This window comes from Dermacentor albipictus, unplaced genomic scaffold (genome assembly GCF_038994185.2).
Source record: "Dermacentor albipictus isolate Rhodes 1998 colony unplaced genomic scaffold, USDA_Dalb.pri_finalv2 scaffold_17, whole genome shotgun sequence".
NCBI lineage: Eukaryota > Metazoa > Arthropoda > Arachnida > Ixodida > Ixodidae > Dermacentor > Dermacentor albipictus.
Window position 1 is genome coordinate 3,825,301 of NW_027225571.1, and position 27,009 is coordinate 3,852,309.

Here is a 27,009-nt window from a genome sequence, read left to right on the forward strand (position 1 = left end):
AATTTCAGTGTAAACAAGGATTATATACGCGAACGGTATAAAGCGCAACCAGAGCTTCCTGACTGGCTACCTCTCTTGGACGAATTGTGTAACCTGAAAAAAATTTTAATGTCATCACACTGGATCAAGATTCCGTCCAAGTGTTTCCTTTTTATCATTCATGTTTCTCTGTTTCCACGACCTGTAAAAGAAAACAGGCAATAAAGAAAAAATAAGCAGTCCTGGCCGAGCAGTTAAAGCGTTAGACTAGAAATCTATTGGGGTCTACCCGCACAGGTTCGAATCCTGTCGACTGCGTGCATAACTTTTTTTGCAAGCCTGTGTACCTTCATGCGCATTTTTGCATAGCAAGCAACTGTAGAATAATTAGTTACCATACTTTCCACGTCTCTTCGCGTAAAATTGAAGGGTGGTCACATGTCCGACCTCAACAAACCTAAGAAACAGACGAATGAATCCCTTGCTCCCCAGGAGTGGTTACAGCGGCCCTTGGCCGCGTTTCCCGGTCAACGGAAAAGCCTTCTCCGGACTCCCAGATGGTTCTACTAGATGGTGCTACTATTTTGAACTCTATTTTTATCCACGGCGAAGTTAAAGAGTGGACTTACCGTGTTGAGCACTTCAGAGACGTGCTTTCAAGACTGATGCTGCTGCCGGAAATCGTGGCCCTTGGGGCTTATCAGATGAATCATGTGTGGGCCGGAACTTTTTCGAACGAGGCGGCAAAAAAGAAGATACTTGACGCTGAAGCATTTCTTGTGAACAAACATCAATGCGTGGTCATGGACCCATGCAACCAGGGCGTCAGGCTCAAACTCTTCTGGCTGCTGCACGGTGTTCCTGATGAAGACGTCCGTACAGCGTTGGCACCGTTCGGGAGAGTGACCGAAGTGACGAGGGAGAAGTGGAAAGTACAGGGCTGCAACGACAAAGGAACCACGACACGTTCTGTGGTCCTGAAACTCAAGCCCGGAATGACAGCAGACGACCTACCACACCAGCTTCGGGTCGCGGAAGACCTGGCTCTCGTTATTGGCCCGGGCAGAGCACCCCTCTGCCTCCGGTGCTGTTGCACCGGACACATTAGACGAGAATGGCGGGTTCCATGCTGTGGGCTATGTCATCGCTTCGGCCACGACGAGACCCAGTGCGTAAGAATATACGCCAACGTTGCTTGTCAAGGTAGGAGCGAAGACACATCGGAGCTCCTAATGGATCAAGAGGATGCTGAGGAGGCCGCTAAGGAAGCAGCTGAAGGGGCAGATGCTCAGTCTACCTGTCTGGAAATTAAGATTGAAAAGGTGAACTCGAAGGGGACTGATAAGGGCAACGTGCCAGTTTCTGCGCCCCCACCCACCAAGGCTCAAGTCAAGAAATGTGGTGTTGAGGCGACGTGTGCGTCTTCAACTATCCAAGCACCACTAACCACCTCGGTTGACGAGAGAGTCAGCATCTCTGAGAGCATGGACATGACTTCTGACGCTAAGGGTTCCGGAAAGCGATTGCGCGATGATGTTGAGGACCATGGCCGACACACCAACGGCGCCGGTACTGAAAGACCGGCACAGAAAATCCAGACAGGCTGACGGTCGACGTTGAAGGTCAAACCCAACGTGCCGCAAGACAGACGGCCATCACACGGGCCACCTACGCCTTAGCGGAGCTAGTGTCCCGGGAAGAACTTCCAACACCCGATCTTTGATCGGGAATGGGCCTGCGAGGACGTGGGTTGGCAGTCGTCGCCTCGAAAGGGAGGGCTATGTTCAACGAGCATCACTGCATACCAGAGTCCGTATGTTTCCTTAGAAATATTACGTAGGGGCGTAACCTAAATATAACTAAAACAATGGCAAACACTATTAACCTCACCAGTCTGCTTCGTTTGGCGACATTAAACGTCAGAGGGTTACCGCAGAGGCGAAGACAGTGTCAGATAAGTCACATGTTACTAGAAAAAGACATTGATTTGATGGCTGTCCAAGAAACGAAAATTGAATCTGAAGAAAAAACGACTAGATTGGTTGAAATTTTCAGAAATAAGTACAACGTATGCGTTAGTCAGGCGAGTGGTACTTCTGGTGGCTGCCTTGTGTTTGTTAGAAACAGTATTGGAATAACAGAGCAACAAGGTACTCCATGTTAGGGGGGGGGGGGGGGGGCGTTTGCTTACTTGTGATTTTCTTTTTCTGGATTTCTTTGGCGGGTGTTTTGTGTATACGCCCGTAATAATGCTTGCGAACGTGAACAATTTTTTGTTTATCTGAGGTCTTTCTTGCGGTGTGAAAGACAAGCTTTAATGTTTGGCGACTTTAATTGTGTGTGCCGGCCGATAGATCGATCGAAAAAGCCACTGAGCCAAGATAGTAGTGCTGCACTTCTGCATGAAATTTTGTGTGATGTTGATCTAGAGGATGTTGGGAGTGTTCGTGGTTCTTACAGTGATGTGCAACATACGCATTTTCAAGGAGACAGTTACTCGTGGTTAGACCGCATCTATGTTCCTTTTCACTTAGTTTCGGTACTTTCTGACTATGGTGTAGAATGTATCAGTTTCAGTGATCATTGTTTGGTAATGGTCACGATAGGCATGAAAAAGAAAGAGCAGAAATTTAATTGGCACCTATGGAAACTTAACGACAACCTTTTGCAAGATGAAATATTTATTAAAAAATAAAAAAAATTAGACGCTGGTCTCCTTGAGGATGCAAAAATTGTTGTAGAAGCTTGGGAGCTCTTCAAAACCGAAGCGAAAACAATTGCTTTAGAGAGAGCATGCGTGTTGCGGCAGAAACAAAAGCAAGAAGAAAAGCAACTGCAATGCACGTTAGCATACCTGTTGAACATGGAAAGTGGCGCGGCTGGTATATTTGCACATGATATCAAAGAACTTAAAGCGAAACTTGAAGTGATTGATGAAGAGAGATATCGTGGCGCCGTTTTAAGAACACACGCTGAACGTGTATGCTTGGGTGAAATGCCCACCAACGGGCTTTAAGTGAACAGAAGAAGTACGCTATGACCAAGGAAGTAAAAGAAATAGTTTATCAAAGGCAGCTTACAAATGACGAAGAAATTATAGAGCGCGCTTTCGTTGACTACTATAGCACGCTGCTAAGCAAGAGGACAAGCGGTAGCTTTGCGTTTACGAGTGAATATTTACCTTTGATGCCGAAAATTAATGGCGAACTTAAGGATGCCCTTGAGAGGCCGATTTCTGCAACAGAAATTGAAAAGGCTATAGATCACCATAGTGCAAGGAAATCGCCTGGAACAGACGGACTTGAAGCAGCAATATATAAAATTTTCAAGGTTGAAATGGCTAAGGCTCTGCATCGCGTCATAACCAAGTGTTACGAACAAAAAATGGACGCGTCCTCTTTCCGACAGACACATGTAGTACTGATACATAAATCAACAGACCACATCAAACTTCAATCCGTAGAAGCCTACCGGTCAATAAGCTTAGAAAATATTGATTATAAAGTATTTATGAAGGGGCTCGCCCATCACCATCAGAGTGCAGCGAAATCCCTAGTAGGTACTCATCAGACATGCGGTATAAAAGGTAGGACTATATTCACAAGTACACCTATAGCGCGAAACGTACTTGAATGTTGCGATGCGATGGGCGATCATGTAGCTATGCTACAGCTAGATTCGGCCAAAGCTATTGACAGGGTGTCGCACGAAATCCTGTTTATGCTTCTTGATTATGTGAATGTCGGATCAGTCATTTTGGACGGGGTGAAAATGATGTATGATGGTTGTACCACAGGCTTAATTATTAACAACAAGCTGAGCAGGCGGATTGCAGTAATGTCTAGCATAAAACAAGGCTGTTCAACCTCGGCCTTGCTTCTTGCACTTTATTTAGAGCCTTTTTGTTTAAAGCTACTACATAGCCATAATATACGCGGGTACACATTCTGTGGTAGAAAAGTAAAATATTTAGCTTATGCCGGCGACATAGAAGTGTTCTTTGTCGACAAACAGAGCATTGCAGAAGCTGTGAGAGCAGCCCAAGCTTTTTGCAATGCTTCCGGTAGTGCCATAAGTTGGTCAAAATGTTTAGGGTCTTGGCGCGGGAATTGGCGAGATGCACCAGACGTCTTTTGCAAAATGCAATGGAGTGTATTGCCCGGCACTTATCTTGGGGTTCCGCTCAGTAACTGCCGTGAGCCAGTCGAATACTGGACGAGCGAGAGAGACAGAATGAAAGAGCAAACTAACAAATGGGGAGGCCACAACTTTTTGATGTTTACTAGGGCCAAAGTGTGTAATACCTTTTTAGTGGCTAAAGTGTTCTACGTCCTGCAGGTGCTATGCACGAGCCAATCTTCAATTCAAAAAATACGCAGAGTGTTTGCAGAATTTCTTTGGGGTTCGGTGTGGGAACGCACGAGCCGAAGTAATTTGTTTCAAACGTTGAGCAATGGGCTTGGTTTAACACATTTGTTTTTCAAGCAACTTGTCTCGAGATTTGTTTTCTTCCGCGACCAAAGCGAAGTGTTTCTGCGGACGGTGATCCACGTAAGATTGCGGGACGCTTTGCCTGATTTTGTTGTATCGTCGCACGCAATCAAACCGATGGCACTAAAGGGCTATCTGCGTGGAGTTTCCATGGCGATAAGTCTTCTAAACAATCGATTTTCAAAAGACTACTTGGTTGCAGTGTCACGAAAACAATTGTATAAGGATCTTGTCGAAGTGTTTGTACCTACACCAGTGTATCGTTCTATGTATTACTTAGGGCCTGAACGAGATGTTTTCAAGCGAGTGAAGAATATGCCTGCACGAGCTAATGCAAAATCATTCTTTTTCAAACTGCATACCGGCACACTGCCTGTTAAGCAATGGCTAAGAAGCAAGGGCTTGTTTGTCCCACGGTCAGGCAACTGTCTTGTTTGTAAAAAGGAAGAAACTGTCGAACATATTTTTCTTAACTGCCACAATGCCCGCTTTCTTACGGACATCCTGCAAATAACTTTAAAAAAGGAGCTCCCTATCACTGCGTTCGGAATAAGGGTTTTGCCATGTGCTGACCCTGATGGTCCGCCGGTTGACATGTTAATGCTATTCTGTATGCAAAGCGTGTGGTGAACTCGTATGGCTGTGCGCAATGCTGCTGTCCATGCGAGGTCAGCAATGTATTATTTTATTGAGAGTGTTATTTATACAAGCGAAGTATTGAAACTGCTAAGTGATCCACCAAATTGGCTTTCAGAGTTGGACAGTTTGGCTTCGATGAAGCCATTTTAACATGACACGTCAGTCTTACTAACGATAGAGGTTTTAACACTCGTTTTTATTTGACTATATTTTTGTGTACTTGCCAAGCCGCTAATTAAAAAATGCAGTCGTGACCGAGCGGTTAAGGCGATAGACTAGAAATCTATTGGGGTCTCCCCGCACAGGTTCGAATCCTGTCGACTGCGTGCATAGCTATTTTGCGAGCCTGTGTGGCTTCATGCGCATTTTTGCAGAGGAAGCAACTGTAGAATAGTTAGTTACCCCACTTTCCACGTCTCTTCGCGTAAAATTGAAGGGCGGGCATATGCCCGAGCTCAACAAACCTAAGAAACAGACAAGTGTTTTGCAGCGTATCTAGCGCCTTTATGTCTGGCCATTCTCAACAGCGATTACTTCACGGGTTTCGAGTTGCAATCTGCTGAAGTGAAACTTCTTGCGTATGCGGACGACATAGCGGTATTTTGCACCAACAGAAATATCATTTGTGAAGTTACAAACATTGTGGAAAGGTTTTGTGACCAGACTGGATGTCAAGTAAACTTGGAAAAAAGCTCTGGTTTTCGGCACGGTGAATGGGAAAATAGACCGGAATATTTCTCAAGGCTGCAATGGTCTCCCATGCGAACGCGATACCTTGGAGTGCCCCTAGAATATTATCACGATCCCAGCCCACTCTGGAACGAAGAGACCTCCAGGGTGAGAGAGAAAGCGGGAGCGTTGCAAGGAAGGAATCTGTCAATTTTCTCACGTGCCTTTCTTTGGAATGTCTTTCTCATTTCTAAAATATGGTACCTCATGAATGTGCTGTGTGCATCGCGGACCTCGATTCAAGAATTGTATCGTGTATTTGCCGTCTTTCATTGGGCTTCCACCTGGGAAAAAATGAAGAGAACAAACCTGTTTCTTTCAGTTAACAGTGGAGGCCTTGGACTGGCCCACTTGTTTTAGCGTCAAGTGGTATCACGCTTTATTTTCTTTCATAATCAAAATGACACCTTCTTAAGAACGGCTATACAGGTCCGATTGCAAAGGCTACTCCCAAGAAGCATAGTGTACTATGATGGAAACATGTGTGGTGCTGTAACCGGATATTTGCGCGAGGTTGTGCTTTCTTGCAAGTTGTTAGAAGTACGTTTTTCCCCAGACTACTTGTACAGTGTTCCCAAGAAAAAGCTGTATAAAGATCTTGTGGACATGATGCTACCGGTGCCACTGTACCGTGCGCCTTACTGTGGAGGCCCAGGGCAGAATATTTCAAAGCGAGTGAACAGGATGCCAGTTAGGCCAGGCATGAAAACATTCTTTTTCAAGGTACATTCTAATACACTACCTGTCAAAACATGGCTTCAAGAAAAGGGATTGTTTGTCCCATGGACAACGAACTGTCCTTTATGTAACAAGCCAGAGACAGTCGAACGTGTTATTCTGGACTAAGTATGGACAGCTGGGCTAGTTGGTTATGATTAGCATTGTGAAACATAGTTCCAGCGCACATTTGAACAAGGACGAGGCGAGAAAGACAACACGAAGGCCGGCGTTCATGTTGTCTTTCTCGCCTCGTCCGTGTTCAAAAGTGCGCTGGAACTATGCATCACAATGCTTATTCTGGACTGCCGGGAGGCGATATTCCACAGGGACGTCCTACAACGAACTATAAAGAAAGAGCTACCACTAGACCATTATTGTATCAGATTTTTACCGGTTGATCACGAAGATGTACCCTATGATTTGTTCATGCTTCTTGGCCTCCACAGCTTCTGGAAAACACGAATGCAAGTAAGGCATGCCGACTATTACACGCGCAGTGCACGTGAAAACTTTATTGAAAGCGCTGCTTACCTTCGCGAATGTATCCGGGCACAGTGACAAAAGTGAAGTGGGATCCGTTTGACAGGAAACAGCTACGCCAGCGTGCGCCGTCAAAGACGTCGGTGGTCAAAGACGTCACGAACAGCTCGTCTGCGAAGCGGCCACACAGGCAAGTTCCCGAAGGTGACGAAGGTGGCAGCGGCAAGGCACAGTAGCCACCCAGAAAAGAAAGTTCATACTGCCGTCCATCTCTCACACCAAAGTCTCGCCTTCCGCCAGATCCCAGTCCGACGTTAACGAAGGCGCCTTCGTAATAACGAGGGCGTCGCCCAGCAATATTTTATGCGAGGTAAGGGACGAGCTCAAGAGTACGTTTGTATAGTTTGGCCGCTTTTGCCTAGGAAAGGACTTTCGAGCGTTCTGAGAAACAGCAAAATGTATGGGTTTAATTGAACTATTGTTCCGGTTTTCTTCTTTTCAAAAAATGAACAAAAAAGAAATGGCTTCACAATCTAGAATACCGCTACGCACTGGTATGCTCAATGTGCGAGGCCTGGGCGCCGAAAGGCGGCACTACTATGTCAGCCGGTTATTGCAAGACAATGATTTAGACATAGTCGCTCTACAGGAAACAAAAATTGAAAGTGAAGAGCGAACCCACCGAATGGTTGAAACATTTAGAGCGCGGTGCAGTGCGTGCGTTTCCCATGCTGTCGGCAATTCCAGTGGGCGTGTTTTGTTCTTGCGGAAATCTTTGGAAATTGTTGCGCAGTTTGTATTTGTTTGTGATGAAAGGCGAATGATCATGTGCGACTGTTCGCTCTGGGATTCTGAATGGCGGGTAATTTGCACATACGCCCCAACTGGTGAATGAAAACGCCATGACTTTTTTTGGAGAACTTGATGTCTATTTGAAGTCTGAGCGCTATATTATCCTTCTGGGAGACTTCAATTGTGTTTGGTTTTCTGAAGACCGGAAGAACAACTAGATTGCACGTGAATAAAGGGCAGTTTACCTACTGGCAGCAACACGAGAGCGTGAATTAGAAATGTTGGTGCGGTGTTTTGCAGTGGAAAGAATACTGTGTTTACGCATTTCCAACGGGATGGTCACGCGAGATTAGACCGAGCTTATATATCAGCGATACTGGTTCCATTGTGTAGAAGCTATGACGTTAGGCACGTATCCTTCAGCGACCATAGTCTTGTAATGTACTCGCTCGGCAAAATAAAAGAAGACAGGCCTTTCAATTGGTACTTAGGGAAATTCAATGTCAAGCTTCTGGACGACGGAACCTTTATTGCGTTTGTAAAAGAACGTATACGAGAGATGCTTGCTTGCGAAAACCTGGAATTTATAGCGATGTGGGAAGAGTTTAAACATGGATTTGAAATAACAGCCATTGACTCGCCGTGGTTGTTGCTCAGTGGCATATATGGTGTTGCGCGGCTGAGCACGAGGTCGCGGGATCGAATCGCGGCCACGGCGGCCGCATTTCGATCGAGGCGAAATGCGAAAACCCCGGTGTACTTAAATTTAGGTGCACGTTAAAGAATCCCAGGTGGTCGAAATTTCCCGAGTCCTCCACTACGGCGTGCCTCATAATCAAAGTGATTTGGGCGCCTAAAACCCCATAATGTATCTAAAAATAACAGCCATTGAAAGAGCCTCTGTATTACGCTACAATTAAAAAAGAAAAGAAAATGAATTGCAAAGTAAGCTTAACATATTGTTGTCAATAAAATGCACACAGTCAGGAGAGTTGTCAACAGCGATAAGGAACGTTAAAAATGAGCTTGAAATCGTTGATGTCAAGAGATACAGGGGGTCAGTGATACGTGCGCGCTAAGAGCGTTTGTGGCTCGGGGAAACGCCCACAAGACGCGCTTTGAGCGAAGAGAAAAGATACGTATCGCAAAATGAAATAAAAGAAATCAATATAAAATAAATTATGGGGTTTTATGGGCTAAAACCACTTTCTCATTATGAGGCACGCCGTAGTGGAGAGCTCCGGAAATTTGGACCACCTGGGGTTCTTTAACGTGCACCTAAATCTAAGTACACGGTTGTTTGCGCATTTCGCCCCCATCGAAATGCAGCCGCCGTGACCGGGATTCGATCCTGCGACCTCATGCTCAGCAACCCAACACCATAGCCACTGAGCAACCACGGCGGGTGAAAAAAAAGAAGAAACCGAATATGGCAACTTCCGTAGTAGCGATAATAATACAATACACCTGCCTTCTTCGAACACTACAGATATTTGTTAAGCTGCAAAGGACCGGTATAAGGTGGCCTTGATAGGGAATACTTACTTGCCTTTATTGCCGAGACTTGATGCCGACGTCAAGACCTATTGAGGAACCGATTACGTTGAATGACATTGAAACCGCAATCGATGAATCGAGGCGCGGCTTTCTATAAGGCATTTAATCATGAACTAGCAGCCATTTTACACCGTGTTCAGGCCGAGGCTTATGAAGTAAAATCCATGCCACCTTCTTTCAGAGAAATCCACACCGTGCTGATCCCAAAATGCGATGACCCTGTAAAGCTGCTCTCAGTAGGGTTGTATCGCCCCCTACCCTTGTCTATTGTAGTGTATAAAATATTCATGAAGGTGTTAGCAAGAAGGTTGCGGTCATTGATGAAATCAATAGTAGGCCCACACCACACTTGTGGCATAAGCGGGCGGTCGATACTTTATAACATGTGGCAAGAAGTATTCTTGAGTGTTGCGATGCCTGGGAGGGATGAGTTGCTATGATGCAACCAGACAATGTTCATTCGACAATTGACAACCATTGACAATTGATCATTGACATTCGACAACCAGACAAGTCATTCGACAATGTTGTGCACAGTGTGCTTTTTTCTATTCTAGAGCCCGTGAATGTTGGAAACATTATATTAGAAGGCTTAAAACTGTCTTACGAAGGGTGTAGCCCGAACTTGTTGGTAAATAAACAACTCTGTTGTAACATTAATTTATGTAGAATCATAAAACAAGGATGCCTGGCTCCGTCACTTCTCTTCGCAGTTTACTTAGAGCCTTTTTGCTTAAAAGTTATACACAATGAGAAAATACGGAGTTTCCGTTTAATGGCGAGTGAAGTCAAAACTCTCTCGTATGCAGATGATGTCGCCGTCTTTTCTGGGGATAAATAGAGTGTTCGTGAAACTGTTAAATAAGCTCGAACATATTGCAATATGTCTGGACGCGCTGTTAAATGGGGGAAGTACGCCGGTTTTTGGCATGGCAGCTGGGATGAGAAGCTCAATGTCTGAAAATTTACAGTGAGCAGTCTCTCCAACAAAACATTTTGGAGCATCATTAAACTCGAATTATGAGCCTCCAGAATACTAGAGAGAAGAGGCCGAAGGAATGCGCCAGAAAACTACCAATTCGGGCGGTAAAAATTTATCCATATTGACCAGGTCCACGATTTGCAATACGTTCCTTGTGGTGCGTTTTTTAATTGAATTATGGGGTTTTACATGCCAAAACCACTTTCTGGTTATGAGGCACGTCGGAGTGTAGGACTCCAGAAATTTCGATGATCTGGGGTTCCTTAAGATGCCCCTAAATCTAAGTACACGTGTGTTTTCGCATTTTGCCCACACCAAAACGCGGCTGCCGCACGTGACCGGGATTCGATCCCGCGACCTCGTGCTCAGCAGCCCAACACCATAGCCACTGAACAACCACGGTGGCTTGTGGCGCGTTTTTGGTATGTGTTGCAGGTGCTCGCTATGACAGGAGCTACTGCCTAGAAATTGCACAGAATCTTGCAACATTTGTATGGAATTCCACATGGGAGCGCGCGAGTCGTCTTAACTTGTTTCATACACTGAAAGCCAGAGGGCTTGGCTTAGCTCATTTTTTTCTGAGGCAGATTGTCTCAAGGTTTATTTCCTTGCGGGACCAGCTTGACCCCTTTTTTCGAGCATTTCGAGCAGTGTTTCAAATGAGACAGCACAATGCTGTTCCAGAGTTTATTGTGTCATCGTGTGGCGTTACCGGAAGCGGTTTCTGCGGGTATCGACGCGAAGTAAGCGCTTTCAAGATTCTTAAAGTACGTTTCTCGTTTGATTATCTTATTATAGTATCAAAGAAATGATTGTACAAAGATCTACGTGATGTAATGCTTCCAGTACCTTTATATTGTCACGTGGTCGTGACGTCAAGGAACACAGTAGCAATACTGTGAACGACAAAACTAACTTTTATTGGGCGAACCTGTGCCCACAAAACAGGCTACACTTATAGCACAACGATAGCGGCGAACACGCTCGGCGATCGTCGAAAATCTGATCAGCGGGTCAAGCGCGTCGGCTTTTATACAGCAGTCATCGAATGTTCCAGATTAATCGTTGGGACCCACATGCATTCTACAAAGTTCTGCACCATTCGTGTCAAGCGATGAAATCCGATAACACAAGGTTCGGCGACAACAGACAGCGGATAGAAGCATCAATAACTTTCCAGAAACTTCGGATGCATGCAGGCGCGTCCCGCGCTGTGCGATAACATTTCTTAGGCAGCAGAACGTGTCGCCCGATAAAGACAAGTACACGTGTCAATATCAAGACATTCTTTCTGTTGGTCCGGGTAAGGACGTTTTAAAAGAGTTAAAAAAATGCCGGTTTGGTGGACTGTTAAAACTTTCCTTTTTCAACTTGATAGTGGCACGCTCGCAGTCAAACCCTGGCTGCAGGAAAAGCGCTTTTTTGTTCCCTGGTCAGTTGATTGCATTTTATGCCGGAAGCCAGAAACAGTAAGACACATATTCCTAGACTGTTTAGATTCAATATTTCATTGGGACATCCTCCAGAGAACGCTGGAAAAAGATTTGCCCCTCACACCATAAGGAATTAATTTTCTTGCAGTAAACAATGACGGGGGTGGGCCCTATGACATGTTCATGGTATTAAGCATGTATAGCATTTGGAAAGCAAGAATGGCTGTCAGACATGCAGAACCTATGGTAAGATCGGTAAGAGAAAACTTCATTGAAAGTATTTCCTATATCCGAGATGAAAACCACTCCCAGGACGAACAGCGAATATGGTATCCTGTACTTAATAACCTAGTGTCATTAAAGCGTTTTTAGCAATGTTGCGTCAACAAGTTACTGTTTGGCGATTTTAACATTTTTATGTTGGTTTCTCTGTTGTGTTTTCTTACCTTGGAAATAAAAGAAAGCCGTCGTGGCCGAGAGTTGACTTCTGGCCACCGTAGTGTACGGACGTGGCTGATATGAGCTCCGTCGGAGCGGATGTTGCGGCCCACCATAGCCGCGGTTCCAGGAATGAAGTGTCGCAGGATTATGCAATCATTTTGCCCCCACTGCCAACTGGGTACGTTGTTCAAAATACCGTTTTTCTACATGCTGATGTAAAAGGTAGACCATATCGTGCAGAATATTTTCGTGAGCCACTGTTTCAACGTGTTCCGCCCACCGAGCTTCTTGCGCTCGGCGCCTATCAAATGAATCATGTGTGGGCTGTTACCTGCAAGACTGCTGAAGGCGCCAAGAAGTTTTTGGCCGAACCGGAATTGACGGTCGAGGGCCGGAGATGTACCTTAATTAATCCAAGTCACCGCGACGTCCGTCTGAAGCTTCACTGGCTGCTCTTCCATGTACGCGAAGAAGACGTGCGAAACGCCCTGAACCCCTATGAAACAGTCTTGGAAACAGGACTGGGTAAATGGCGCCTTCACGGCTACAGCCAACAGAACACCATGACACGCACAGTCGTGGTGCGACTGAAGGCTGACGTTATGTTGGACAATATACCACATAAGCTGCGCGTGGGAGGTGAGCTAGCCCTTGTCGTAGCGTCCGGAAGAGCGCCAAGGTGCTTGCGCTGCCAACAAATTGGTCACATAAGAAAGGACTGCCGCGTGCCGCAGTGCAACGTCTGCAAACGCATTGGGCACGCCGTAGAAAATTGCTTGAGGACGTATGCGGCAGCTGCAATGACCACGTTGAGCACGGAAAAATCCGAGCTCTCCATAGACGAAGCGGAAGCAGAAGAATGTGTGGATTCTGCGACAACATGAGGAGTACAAGGGACAAGCACCAAAGGTAGTAAGCAAACAAACAATACTACAGCGGAAGATCTCACAGCCACTGCACAGGTAGAAATTGCAGTAGATGCCAAGATACAGCACTCCGAATTCATCGAGGGTGGTGCCAACAAAACAAGTGGGAATAAAGGGACAGCGGAAGTTCACCCCAAGAGTGCCGAAATGGACGCCATGGATTGCCGTGAACCAGAAGACAACAGTGCGCTGAAAAAGAGACCACGAGACGAGGCCGGTGCAGAGACGAAGGAAACCAGCAGCACTGAACCGCCGATGAAAGCGTTCACTAATCGCCGGCTGCGGCCCACCCCAAAGCCAAACGTTCTGGAGGAGGAGAAGAGGGCGGCTAAGCCGCCCACTTGGCAAGACGACTAACACACTGAGGGTGTACCCGAATATCGGGGCACAGACTGTTTGGTGAGTGCATTCATTTTTAAGATAACAATGGCTGTTAGACTGGAAAAAGTAGTTCGTTTCGCCACTCTAAATGTGCGCGGGCTATCGTCTAGAAGACGGCAATAGCAATTAAGTAGGCTGTTTAGAGAGCATGATTTAGACGTGATTGCCGTGCAAGAAACAAAAGAACAGAGGGAGGACGAAACTTATTAAATGGTTGCACCTTTCCGCACAACGTATGATATTTGTGTGTCGCATTCCAATAGCGTGGGAGGGTGTGGAATTTTCATAAAAAGATCGATGGGCGCTTTTGAGACAAGCATAAGAAGCAGTGAGAGTAGACGTTTCATGGTATCGGATTTTTTGTTACTGAATTTTGAATGGCGCGTGATTTGCTTGTATTCCCCGAATCGTGAGAACGAAAGAAAGGCATTCTTTGAAGAGATTGGTGGTTTTCTTGATTGTAGTAGATATCTGATATTGATTGGTGACTTCAACTGTGTGTGCACGATTGAGGACCGCTCAAAACATGTAAATTTGTTCGATCAGAGCGCACTGTTTTTGAGGGAATTGATTGCAGAGAATGGACTAGAAGATGTGGCCCTCTGTGTGTCTAATGGCCAGGTTGAGTTCACGCATTTTCAGGGACAAAGTCGCGCGCGTTTGGATAGAGCCTACATCCCACTTGACCTTGTGATGTCTTGTGACGAATACGTTGTCATACCAGTGTCTTTTAGCGATCACTGTTTGGTAAAATTCACGCTTGGGACAAAGGAAAAAAAATGCCTAAATTCAACTGGCACCTCTGGAAATTATATAATCGCATCATGAAAGATGAAATTTTTTCTAGAAAAGTAAGTGAAGTGTTAACGATGCTGTATGAAGTTGGAAAAGACGACTGGGAAACGAGGTGGGAAGTTTTTAAACCAGATGGTAAGTTGAGTTCTATAGAACGTACGAGTAAACATAATTTTGAGAAGAAACAACACGAGAAGAAATTGCAGTCGCAACTGCAAGCGCTATTAAAGGAAAAGAATGTGAAACTGGGCTCTTTCACTGAAGAAATCAAAAATACCAAAAACAAGCTGGAGCTTTTGGATAAACAAAAGTACAGATAGGCTATTATTAGGTCAAGAACAGAAAAGCTTTGGATGGGCGAAACACCGACAAAGCGGGCACTAAGTGATGAAAAGCAATAAGCACAAAGAAAAGAAGTTAAGAAAATAATGCATAATGGCATATTGACGAAAGAAAAAAGTAAGATAATGAACGCGTTTGTTGAACACTATCACGATTTGCTTGGAAAACGTATTCCGATGGCGAGTGGATTAAGTGAAGATTTCCTTTCTTTAGTGCCCAAGTTTGACGACGAAACTAAAAAAATGTTTGGAGGCTCCTATCAGTATACAGGAGAAAAAAAAGCTATTGATGACTTAAGCACTGGAAAGACACCTGGCCCAGATGGAATCGGAACAGAATTCTGTAAAATGTTTAAAGAAGAGATAGCCAGCGCGCTGTTCGAAGGTATTGAAGATGGGCATGAAAAGAAGAAGCTACCACGGTCTTTCACTCCAGCGCACACTGTTTTAATCTCCAAAACGGATGGTGACATCAAACTTCACTCTGTGACGTCCTATCTCTCCATTAGCCTCTTGAATACGGATTACAAAATTTCCATGAAGGTTTCATTACATTGTACGACCATACCAGACATGTGGCATAAGATCTCGTAGCATTACAACAAATATACACGTAGTAAGAAGTGTCTTAGAGATTTGCGATGACTTTGGAGACCGAATAGCAATGATGCAATTAGACTTACAAAAAGCTTTTGACCGTGTCTCCCATGAAGTGTTGTTCAACCTGTTAGAACGTGTGCAAGTTGGAACTGTGTTTCTTGATGGAATAAAGATGGCGTACTCGCAGTGTGTAAGACGCCTGGTAGTTAATAGGAACCTCAGTGAAGAAATTGACATAGTCAGTTCTATCAGACAAGCATGCCCGGCCTCAGCCTTACTTTTAGCCATATACCCAGAACCTTTTTGTTTATCAATTATCAAAAATTCAAACGTGCATGGATTTAGATTAGAGTACTGAAGTAAAGATTCTTGCATATCCTGACGATGCGGCCGTACTCTGTCAAGATAGGCAGAGCATATGTGAAGTTCTTCATACACCCAACCAATTTTCTTCCATAAAAGGTAGCATGATTAATTGGGACAAAGCAACTGCGTTTTGGTATGCTCATTGGAATATGAAGCCTGATGTATGCGTAAATGTAAGATTGGAAACCCGCCCACTGAAGTATCTGGGGGTGCCACTCGAGGTTTATCGTGACAACGAGTACTGGAAGGACGAAGAAGAAACAATCAGGCAAAATACAAACGCCTGGGGTGGGCGGGAGCTCTCTATTTTTTCACGGGCGTCTGTATACAACCTGTTTTTAATAGCCAAATTATGGTATGTGTTCCAAGTCCTTTGTATGTCGCAGGTGAATGTGCAGAAATTTCACAGGAATTTCGCCGTGTCTGTGTGGAGATCAACCTGGGAACGAACAAGTCGCTCAAATTTATTCTTACCGGTCCGAAACGGTGGATTGGGTTTGTGTCACTTATTTATTAGACAAGTTGAGTCTCGTTTTATTTTTCTCTGCGACCAAAGAAATGGCTTTTTGCAAACTGTAATAAACTTAAGGCTGTGTTGACACGTTCCAGAATTTGTTGTGTCATCGAATCACGATATGTACCATTATGTGACTGGATTCTTGGGTGAAGTAGTGCATTCTTTTCAATTTCTCGAAGTGCGGTTTTCACTAGAGTATTTGTCCTCTATGAAACAGAAAACACTTTACAAAGACCTTGTTGACTGTTTGTTGCCAACACCGAGGTAAAGATCTTTATTCAATGTCGGACCCGGACAGGACGTGCTAAGAAGGGTTAAAAAGATGAACGTAAAACCGGGAACAAAAACCTTCTTTTAACTTCACTCTGGGACGTTCGCCGTAAAGCGATGGTTAGCTGATAAGGGACTCTAAGTTCCATGGACGACAAACTGTCTACTTTGTAAGACGCCCGAAATAGTAGAACACGTATTTCTTTACTACTGGGACGCCATTTTCCATTGGGACATTCTGCAGTGCACATTGAAAAAGGACGTACCCATCACGAGTTATGGCATTCGTTTTCTGAGTGTGCACAATGAAGACGGCGTCCCGTACGACATGTTCTTGCTAATAGCACTGCACAGCATCTGGCAGACTGGAATGGCGGTCCGCAATGCCGACCTTCACGCACGTCTTGTCAGGGAAAATTTCATTGTAAACATGGACTATATACGCGAACTGTATAAAGTGCAACCAGAGCCTCCTGACTCACTACCTCTCTTGGACGAATTGTGCAACTTAAAAAAATTTTAATGTGAACACACCGGATAAAGTCTTGGTCCAAGTGTTTGCTTTTTATCATTCATGTTCCTCGGTTTGCACAGCCTGTAAAAGAAAACAGGCAATAAAGGAAAAAAAAGAAAATAAAGCTGTCGTGGCCGAGTGGTTAAGGCGATCGACTAGAAAATAATTGGCTGCTCCCCGCATAGGTTCGAATCATGCCGACTTCATGCACAATTTCTTTGGGAGCCTGTGTAGCTTCGTGTACATTTTTGTAGAGGAAGCAACTGCATAATATTTACTTAATTAGCACACTTTCTACATGCCTTCGCATAAAATTAAAGCGCGGTAACTTGCCCGACGGCAACGCACCTAAGAAGCAGAAGAGCAACTTGCAACTGAATACTTAACGAGTAATGACCATTCAGAGCACGCTGCAAACTGCGGCAGTCGTGACGCAGCGGCTAAGGCGATTGACACAAATCTATTGGGGTCCCGCCGTACTTGCCGGAATCACGTCTACTGCGTACGTAATTTTTTTGGCAAACCTACGTCGTGTCATGCACATATTTTATAGGAACCAACTGTAGAACGCTTACTTACCACACATTCTACTTGTTCTCGCGTAAAACCAAAGAGTGGTCGCATGCCCGACCACAACACACCTACGGAAAATAATAGCTACTTGCAACTGTATTTCTATGGCGTAATGACCATTCAGAGCACTCTGTTAGCAGCGGCAGTCGTGGCCTAGCGGTTAAGGCAATAGGATTCGGTACAAATTTATTTGCAGGTCCCTATTTTCTTCCTTGCGTTCGTTTTGGTGACATATGCTATCTGCATGTTAATTCCCCACTACAGCGCTTAAAGTAACGTTTACATACAATATGAACACGAGGAGAACCAGGACGCTACCTGATGCTCACCCCAGATGTTGTTATTGAAAGACAGGCCGATCTTTGTTCACGTGTTTTGGGAAACTGTTTGCGGGTTGGTTCAGTATACATCAATCCGTAATATTTAGATTTTAATAAAGTTCTCTCAAGCTCAAGCATTAATTCGCCCCCCGTGAAGTAAAATCTGACGTGCCTTGCTCTAATCTCAGGTCATATCTATCTAACCATTGTCATCAAGAGATGATACAGTTAAGTGAAGTACTGTAACTGAGTGACTGAGTGTCCCTTTTTATAAACCGGTCTCGAAACTCTGTATTGATAAAATTTGTTTCCTTCGAAACTCTATGCTCCAAAAGTGGTAAAGAGTTGAATCTGATAAGTTTTGTTCGTTTGTTTTTCCAGGAACCAGTCAGGAACCGACAGAAGGATTTCCTTCTGTCATCTGACAGTCTTGCAGTCGATCAACAAGCGTGAAAAATTATTACAAAGAATCTCGCAATTCACTCCACATAACGTCCCAGTAACATATTTCGAAAGCTGTAAATGCCGCAAGACTTCTTAGTTGTTACGTTCTGTAGAAGGGGGAAGCAGCCAAGCCTAGGAAATAAAACATACTTTTGACAAAGACCACGTTACTGCCATGGGGGCACACATAATGGGATTTGAAAGTACGTTAAAACATAATTTTAAAGGGTCCCTGAACAGACTCCGGCGAAAGTTGTAATTAGACGTAAATATTTCTGCTGGCATCCCTTTTAAATAATGGAGGCGACAAATAGTCGCCTAGCCGTTGTAAAGGCCAGAATACATGGAGCGAACTTTCACGACGAAGTTCGGGCGGCAGAAAATCTGCCGCGGCGCGACGCCGTATGTTCGTCGGGCTGCGCTACATGGAGCGAAGATAGGCCGGCCGCCGCCGGCGAGTCGCTGCGTTGTTATCAGTGTGGCTAGACGAGGCAAATGCGCTGTCGTGAAACACATGACAAAAAAAAATACTTTAACGACAATTATTATCGCTTTTGAATTACGGAACACTCTAAAAACGCGTAAAATTTTGTTTCGAAATGATTTCTAGTCTTTTTTATGTGTTTGGGACATTCATGTGCCGATGTAGTTTAATGAAAGCGGCGATGCTATGCGTTGTGGCAACACTGGGCGGGTAAACAACTTTCGGCTCCTCGAACACCGCGGCTCTGTTCTGTGGCTCAACGCGCGCGCGGCCGAAGCAAGCAGACCCTAAAGTAGCACACGTGAACTTGCCTAACCATGGCTCTTATTCGGAGCCTCCTCCTTCAGAAGAAGAAATTATTGTTAATGAAGTTAATAGAACTTCAAAGAAAAAAAAGGCAGCGTAAACACTGGGTGCACCAGGTATGGCAACAGAGAAAAAAAGAAGGAGAGTACCACACCGCGGTAAGTACCGGTTTTTGTTTCCTACAATTTGCGAAATTGCCGCTGACATGTAAGTGTAAACAGCACAGAGTGTACTGGTCTGATGCATCACCCTTGTATGAGGCGTTTCATTCAGCAGTTTGTGGCTAAAAACTTCTTGCCGCGCTGGTGGTCTGAGCAATATCAAATGGGTCATCTCCATCCGCCTAGACTCAAGAGTTAGTAATGGACATAGTGCGTCAATCTCCTCCGTCTCATTTCCGATTCGGCGCTAGTGATTACGCCAGCCGTCGGGAGAAATTTTTGTCTTTGGGTGCTGACGGCAGGTGACGTAACCTTTGTAATATGGTGAGGGCCGCGTCGTTGATGTATGTATTTATAGCTTTTGGCAGCTGAGCAAGACTTCATGAATTGCTCCCTTAGAATAAAAGAAGAGAAAAAGAAGGTACATACACCAGTCATAAAGTGCTTTGTAAAAGACTATACATTTAAACAGTTCAATAATGTTCTTGTTTAACTCCAACCGTTCCAGTTCCAAGTCATGAAAAAGGACGCAGACCCCACCATGTTTTTCAGATACTATAGAATGACACCACCCAAGTTCAACGAACTGCACGAACTGGTGAAAAGCGACTTGGTGAAGTCGTTCTTGTGTCGCGAACCTTTGTGTTCTGAAGAAAGGCTGGCCATCACCCTCAGGTACAGCATCGATTGCAATATGACGAATGCTTTCACATACTAGGGCTCTTCGATTTACAATCTCGGACTCGCCGCGGAATGTTTGCGGGTAGTCCTAGGATTTCCCACGCCAGAGGAATATATGCTAAAAACGAATGCTACACTGCTTCTCGGGGAGTCGACGGTGAGTCCGAGTCTGTAAATCGAAGAGCCCCACTGTTTCACCTCATTGATTGAGCGTTTTTCTATGTGCGCAGGTACCTCTCCTCAGGGAGTGCAATCAAGCAGATTGCAATGAATTTCAGAGTTGCGCCATCAACATGTCGTGTCGTCATTCACCACACCTGCAAAGTTCTCTGGCGGCACTTACAGTCGCTGTACCTACCTGTGAGTATGGCTGGCCTTATTTTTGTTTATACTCTTTTTTGTGAAGCGAATCACGGGCGTAACAGGTATTAAGAGCGTTAAATACTCAGAAGTGAAGTTATTTCTGTTTAAGCGATGTCATGCATTGCAACCTGTTCAAAATGCACTGCTTTCTTGTTTGTGTAACCTAGGAGCCAGGACTTGCCCAATGGCAAAACATCGCTGAGAAATTCAGCAGGCGCTGGAATTTCCCCAATTGCATCGGGGCAGTCGATGGCAAGCACATCCAAATTAAGGCGCCACCAAACTCTGGCAGCAAATATTTTAACTACAAGGTATAGTATTCAAAGTATTTTTTTTGCAACGAACTGGTCTGTGCTGCTTCTAATAACGTGAATGACTTTTTACATACTCCAGGGCACATTCTCTATCGTGTTGATGGCGATTGTTGACGCCAGCTACCGCTTCATCATGGTCGACGTTGGGGCTGCAGGCCGGCACAGTGACGGGGGTGTGTTCAAGGCAAGTTCATTCGGAAGGCAGCTTGGAAATGAAGACCTGAACCTCCCAGTACCAGCACGTCTCCCAAACAGCAACAACGTTGCACCTCACGTGTTTGTTGGGGACGAGGCATTCCAGCTTCGACCTGATTTCCTGCGCCCGTACCCAGGAAAACACCTGACGCCGACCCAGAGGGTCTTCAACTACAGGCTGAGCAGAGCAAGGTATGGGGAGGGGGTTTCCGGCAAGCCTCCATTCACCATAGGAAGACAACTTGTGCTTCGCTAAGCACGGATTACACAAGCATACTGAAGTTTGCCTGTGTTCCTTACTTTCTCTGTATTATTATACTCTGTATTATTCGCACTTTGGTGAACTGCACGTCCCAGTGGGGTTAAAAGAGGAAAGGGTACTAGTCGGAGAAAACAGAGCAACGCAGACATGACATTTACTTGCATTTTAAACACCCATGCTGGTCTGCGGTGAGTCAAACCAGATGTCTACAGCAACTTTTTGCTGTGCAAAGAAGTTATTCCAACTGAATTTAAAAGATGGTTGCTTGTCAGCAGATTGTTCCTAGCTTTATTTTTAGGAACACTGGAGTTCTTTTTTTTTAATATATGCCTTAAAGGCTTTGGCAGCATTTGAACAATCTTTTATTAATGCGCGAAGTGTATTTTTTCCAGGCGCATCGTCGAAAATGCTTTTGGCATTCTGGCTGCACGATGGCGAGTTCTACTTGGCCGCATCAACCTACTGCCCGACAATGCAACTTATGTTGTCCTGGCGTGCTGTGTGCTCCACAACTTTCTGTGTGCGGCAAGTGAGGCAACGTACTGTCCGCCAGGCTATGCAGATGTGGAGGACGACTATGGCAACATTGTTCCAGCTCAATGGAGGACTGAAATCCAGAGGAGAGACTTGCTTGACTTGGAAGCAACACCGTCAAGGAACTATAGTGCGAGTGCTGCGGCAACAAGAAACATGTTCGCGCAGTACTTCATGAATGAAGGTGCTGTGACGTGGCAGTGGGCGCATACTGGCCTCCCACCACCTCAAAAAACTTAGGCACAACATCTGCATGCATGAGGTTTTTATTGAGGTTCTTCGAACGTGTATTTCTTTAAAAAATCTAAGAGTTCAAGTTCCATTTGTGACTTTAGCCTTTTAGGGCAAGAGCGAAACTTTTCTGCCAACAGCTGTCCGTACAAGGCTCCTTTGTCGCTGTTAGCGACTATTTGGGCGTCAACTCTGTCCAGTTCTTGTTCCCACGTACCCCTGTTTGCCTTCTGGGCTCGCCTCCTCCTCGGAGGTTCTGATACAAGTTTTATGGAGCTGGAGTGTAATGCTGCTGTGTCGTCACTATTCGACGTCCTTGCCTCAACACTACTTTCTTCTACGAAGCTTGTAGGGGCACTGCAAATCTCGTCCTCTTGTTCTTCCTGCGCTCCTGGACAAAAGAAAAAGCCAAAGCAGCGTAAACATCCTCAGCACTGACTCTAATGATTAATAACTCCAGCCGTAACTTTTACCTCCAGTGTTGTACAATCTCTCGAACACTTCCTCAGCGGTTTCAGTCGCAGCCGGCTGAGAAATGTTGGATATGGTACTGAAAAAATACAACCAGCTTTATAAGAAGCGTGTCGACTGTAGATCGGTGTTTTGTGGCATAGAAAAGAGGGCCCTGTGTGTGTGCGTGTGTGTGTGTGAGCGTGCGCGCGAGTACAGACTTTCCTTATTTTAATTTTTCCCATGGTATTACTATTATTGTGGATTGTTTGAGGTGAAAAGGGATCCATTGGGAGCACCTTCATTGTAATTTTGTAATCCTGTATTTTCCCCGTCTAATATTTGTGTATTAGTTTTTTTCCATATTTCAGTTCAGTGATGGCCCAGTACCTGTAGGAGGCTTACATATGTATAAATAAAATTAGTAATGGCACATATGGAAATGTGAGCAATCTGTTTTCATTTGCATTAGCTTGCATACTACCGGTTTGACACAAGCAACTAGCTCGCACGTGCATGATGAAGTACCACTTGCTTTCATGTATTGTAGAATTCTAACTTTAAATGAGCCAGGTTGCTTCGCCTGTGCAATAACTTTTACACTTAAACAAAACAATTCATTTGCTTGCATGCAAACCTTAAACGACCAAGTCAAACAACTAGAAGGCACTCACCTGGCCACTTCCGCCTGATCTTTTAAGAACTTCAGCAAGGTGAAATAAGGCCAGCTCACGCTTGCATCATTGATTCCCTTCGCGTCACTTGCACCTGAGCCACTCGGGGCGCCGTGTTTGTGCACCCGGTACTTTTTGGTGAATGTATCCCGCAGGCTCTTCCACCTAGCCTGTAGATTTTTTTCTGGAAGTACAGCAAAATTATTAGCTCACAGCTACCTTCGCGTGCCAGCAACTAGCAAGGGAGCAGCATCAATTTGAATGCTATCACCTGACTACTATCACCTGAATATTATTTCAATGCTATCACACTCCTCTGCCCTTGGCTTGCCGCGGCGAACCATATAGGTGTGCACAAAAAGTATTAACGTAGCTAAGGGTCACGCGCCCAATAGTGGGCCGAAACTGCTGCGCCCAAACACATCCGCGCGCCCAACATCGCCGCACATACAGCTCAGCCTCTTGTAGCGGTTGCAATCTTTCCTGTAGATAATCGTTGCATCGTCGCGCGATTGCATGGGATCGCTGTTCATTCACTGATTACGAGAGGTAACAACCTTCGTTCGCTCGAGAGAACACGCAACTGGCGTACGGGCACCACCACAGTAACATGCAGGGCGCGCGGCGGTTGGAGTTGAATGTGTTTTGACCACGGCGAGCTATGATGAAAAGTGGGTACTTTGAACGGGTGACACTCCCTTCTTAGCGAGAGTGACATAGTTGCAGAAAGCCCACCCTGCATGCGGAAACATAGAGGCACTAATATTTGTAAACATACCTTGCAGGTCGCATCCTATTTCGGCGGCAACTTCTTCCCACGCCTGAGCCTTCTTTCTTTGATCTTTGTAGTCATAGCGACTGCAGTCCCACAGGATGGCACGCTTCTGAACAGCCGAAATTAACTTGTCGTTAAATTCCAGCCGCGCCGCTTTGGGTTCCATGAATACGAAAAGCGGGAGACCGGCGTGAACGATAGAGCGGGATCGGAATGCACGGACAAGCGGGGAAGCGTAGACGGAAGTCGTTTCGGATAGTGAGACCTGATTGGCTCGCTTTGGGGCGCCGCTCGTTTGCCGCTTCCGGTATCGTCGCCGCCCGACGAACTTTTCTGCGCCAGCTAGATCGGCGGCGAACGACGATTTCTCCGCCGCCGCGCGTCGCGCGTACGCCGCCGGGCGTCGAACGCCGACTATTCGTCGCATATTCGCTCCATGTATTCTGGCCTTAAGTTGCCTATACTCTACCCTATCGTAATCTGGCGCTCTGCCAATCTGCTGCGCCATCCTAATATTACCTATGTGCCTGCAGCAATTCCGCTTTTTCCAATAGTCCACACGTCTCTTACCTATCTCGATCGCTGACCAATTCACGCTCCCGTCAGCTTTTGAACTCCAGCTGCATGCTCCTGAGCTCGCACAGTATGCCGCACCTGAGAGTTAAAGGACGTTCCACGTTCTCCGCGTTTTGCCGGTGCGCCGCGCTGGCTAACATTGCCAGTGCTGGCCAAGCCTAGTCTTGCACGAGAATTCCCGAGAAACTGGCCAGAGAGATGGCGCCACAGTTTTCTACGGCAAATAATCTTTTCGTCCACTGTCATTTCTCTCACCTGATTATTTCTGCATTTCAATTAAACGTAGCATTAACCTTCCCCTATGGTCTCGCTGGCTTCATTGTTTGTCACGTCCTATATGGTTGTCACTAACAATAAAAACTTAAAGAAGACCCGACTCCAGCTGGCATGCAGGGTGATCATTTTTAAGTTTACCCGCCGTGGTTGCTCAGTGGCTATGGTGTTGGGCTGCTGAGCACGAGGTCGCGGGATCGAATCCCGGCCACGGCGGCCGCATTTCGATGGGGGCGAAATGCGAAAACACCCGTGTGCTTAGATTTAGGTGCACGTTAAAGAACCCCAGGTGGTCAAAATTTCCGGAGTCCTCCACTACGGCGTGCCTCATAATCAGAAAGTGGTTTTGGCTCGTAAAACCCCAAATATTATTATTTTTAAGTTTTTCGGAATGTTTAATCGCTTACGGCAGATAGCACAATTCTTCTCCCTTAGCTCGATTATTCGAAGTTATAGACATTCTATCACGAGAAATCGAAACACATAATCAACTATCAAAGATCCACTAATTAACTTCTTAATTAGTTACTTTACAGCCCATATTTCAATACGAATTGTAGCCGCTGAGCTCGCAAGGCGTATCCACTTAGAACGAACTCTCAGGGTGACACCAGCTTCCAGGCATGAATTCTCAAAGTGCCGAGCGAAATACATTGGTGTTCCAGTTACTTTCTGTGCTTCAATGCATAAACAAGCATTTTCATTAAAAAGTAAGTAGGACAACGGTGCACTTTTACTGCGAGTTTGATTGTGCATATCTCGAAACTGGCGTCATTCTGGACATTCATTCCAAATAGATATACCTTGCACACTGACCGGCTACAATTCATAAATTGTAGCAAGACTGCGAGTCGGCCTAGTTGGAACAATTTCATTTTGAAACTTATTGTGCGCAACAAACAGGGACGAAGAATAGAAGAAACACAAGGACGAGCGCTTTCTAACAACTGGTTTTATTTTTGAAGAACCACCTGCTTATATACCCACAGATCTGCGCGATCTAGTCAAACAGTGCACGCCTATAGCGCATATAATACACACAGATCTGCGCGATCCAGTCAAGAAAGCACATATACAGTACATATACCACTTGTGATAAAAAACAAAGACGTGGACCAAAGCCACCCGGTCAACATAAGAACAGCAAGGTGCATGAAACATCCACTTACGATAATATGCGTTAAAGATGTGATGATAGAAGTGAATTTTCTTTATCCAACAATGAAACCGATGGATGGCTGATGCATTTTTCTTTTTGTTTTTCAATCCAGTGTGCTTCTACAATTTCTCTCGCGGTTTCATTCCTGTTCCTATACAAAATGTTGGTGCTACTCAGACAGGGGGAGCAATCATGTTCGTGGCAATGCATTGCCAAATGCGTGCTAGGGCGACCTTTCAGACTGGACAAGTGTTCCCTCAACCTGGTGTTAATACATCTCGCAGTCTGCCCTACGTACACATGACCACACATCATAGGGATCTGATATACAACGTTCATCGCGCAATCAACAAACTGGTTCTTGCGCGGATGTTTGACACTACATTCTTTCTTTGCATCATCCTTTCTTTCGAACTTATTTTTAACCTTAGAGCACACACTACCTTTCTTGAACTTTGTTTCTTGAACCTTTCTTGAACCTTTCTTGAATCCTTTCTTGAACTTCTGCATTTTTATTTAGCGAACACACATGTAGGATTCTGTGGTGAAACGTATATACAGGCAAAGGGTGTGTACATCGGGTCAAAGGTAGCTCCCATCCTAAGTAGCATTTTTTTGGGAAGCATAGACAGAGAGTTGGCCAAAGATTTAGAAGGTATAGTAAATAAGGTATACAGATATGTCGATGACTACTTGATTTTAGGCTGTCATGTAGACAAGGGTGCCTTTAGGAATAGGGTTGTAGAAGCCTTCAATTCTCAGGGCAAGGGTTTAACGTTCACTTCTGAAGTACCGGTGGACAACAAGCTACAATTTCTTGATGTCAAGTTAGAATTCCTACCGGAACATGTATGTTGGTCATTTTCACCCCGAGCTGGAAAACCGCTAATGAATTATGCCTCATACCATTCCAGGCTTGTGAAGAATGGCATAGTCATTTCGTGTTTCCGGTCAGCGTTGTTGAATTCATGTCACCACACCGTAAAGAGTGCATTTTTTGAGCAAGTTGATAGGTTGAGAAACGCTGGGTACCCGCTCGCTGTGATGTTGGCGTCGTGCGAAAGGCTAATGAAAAAACTTAAACAGGATAAAGGACAATGCAAAAAGAATCAAAGGCAAAAGGATGTAGCTTCCAAGATTTCAGTGATTCCTTATGTGCACGGCCTTTCACACAGACTTAAGAAGGTGGCTGGTAGTTACGCAGTGAAAGTGGTATTTTCAGCGAAAAACAAAATAGGTAGTGTGTGCTCTAAGGTTAAAAATAAGTTCGAAAGAGAGGAT

At 45.2% G+C, this 27,009-nt stretch overlaps 2 protein-coding genes and 2 non-coding genes across 4 annotated transcripts; 3 read left to right on the top strand and 1 right to left on the bottom strand.

The window, feature by feature from the left end:
• Window positions 1-215: 215 nt before the first annotated feature.
• TRNAS-AGA (transfer RNA serine (anticodon AGA)) lies at window positions 216-297 on the top strand. Its single transcript has one exon. It is a non-coding gene; the product is annotated as a tRNA-Ser (tRNA).
• Window positions 298-5,353: 5,056 nt separating this feature from the next.
• On the top strand, window positions 5,354-5,435 carry TRNAS-AGA (transfer RNA serine (anticodon AGA)). The gene has a single exon. It is a non-coding gene; the product is annotated as a tRNA-Ser (tRNA).
• A 13,420-nt stretch (window positions 5,436-18,855) lies between these two features.
• On the top strand, window positions 18,856-21,830 carry LOC135896191 (uncharacterized). Its single transcript, XM_065424559.2, has 6 exons — window positions 18,856-19,238; window positions 19,750-19,916; window positions 20,153-20,282; window positions 20,453-20,596; window positions 20,679-20,986; window positions 21,449-21,830. Exons 1-6 carry the CDS (start codon window positions 19,092-19,094, stop codon window positions 21,828-21,830), a joined length of 1,278 nt encoding a protein of 425 aa, XP_065280631.1. The 5' UTR covers window positions 18,856-19,091.
• Window positions 21,831-21,840: 10 nt separating this feature from the next.
• On the bottom strand, window positions 21,841-23,886 carry LOC135896192 (transcription factor Adf-1-like). The gene is made up of 4 exons (XM_065424560.2): window positions 23,724-23,886; window positions 22,946-23,129; window positions 22,295-22,371; window positions 21,841-22,212 (listed from the first exon to the last, which is right to left on the bottom strand). Exons 1-4 carry the CDS (start codon window positions 23,884-23,886, stop codon window positions 21,857-21,859), a joined length of 780 nt encoding a protein of 259 aa, XP_065280632.1. The 3' UTR covers window positions 21,841-21,856.
• Window positions 23,887-27,009: the final 3,123 nt, after the last annotated feature.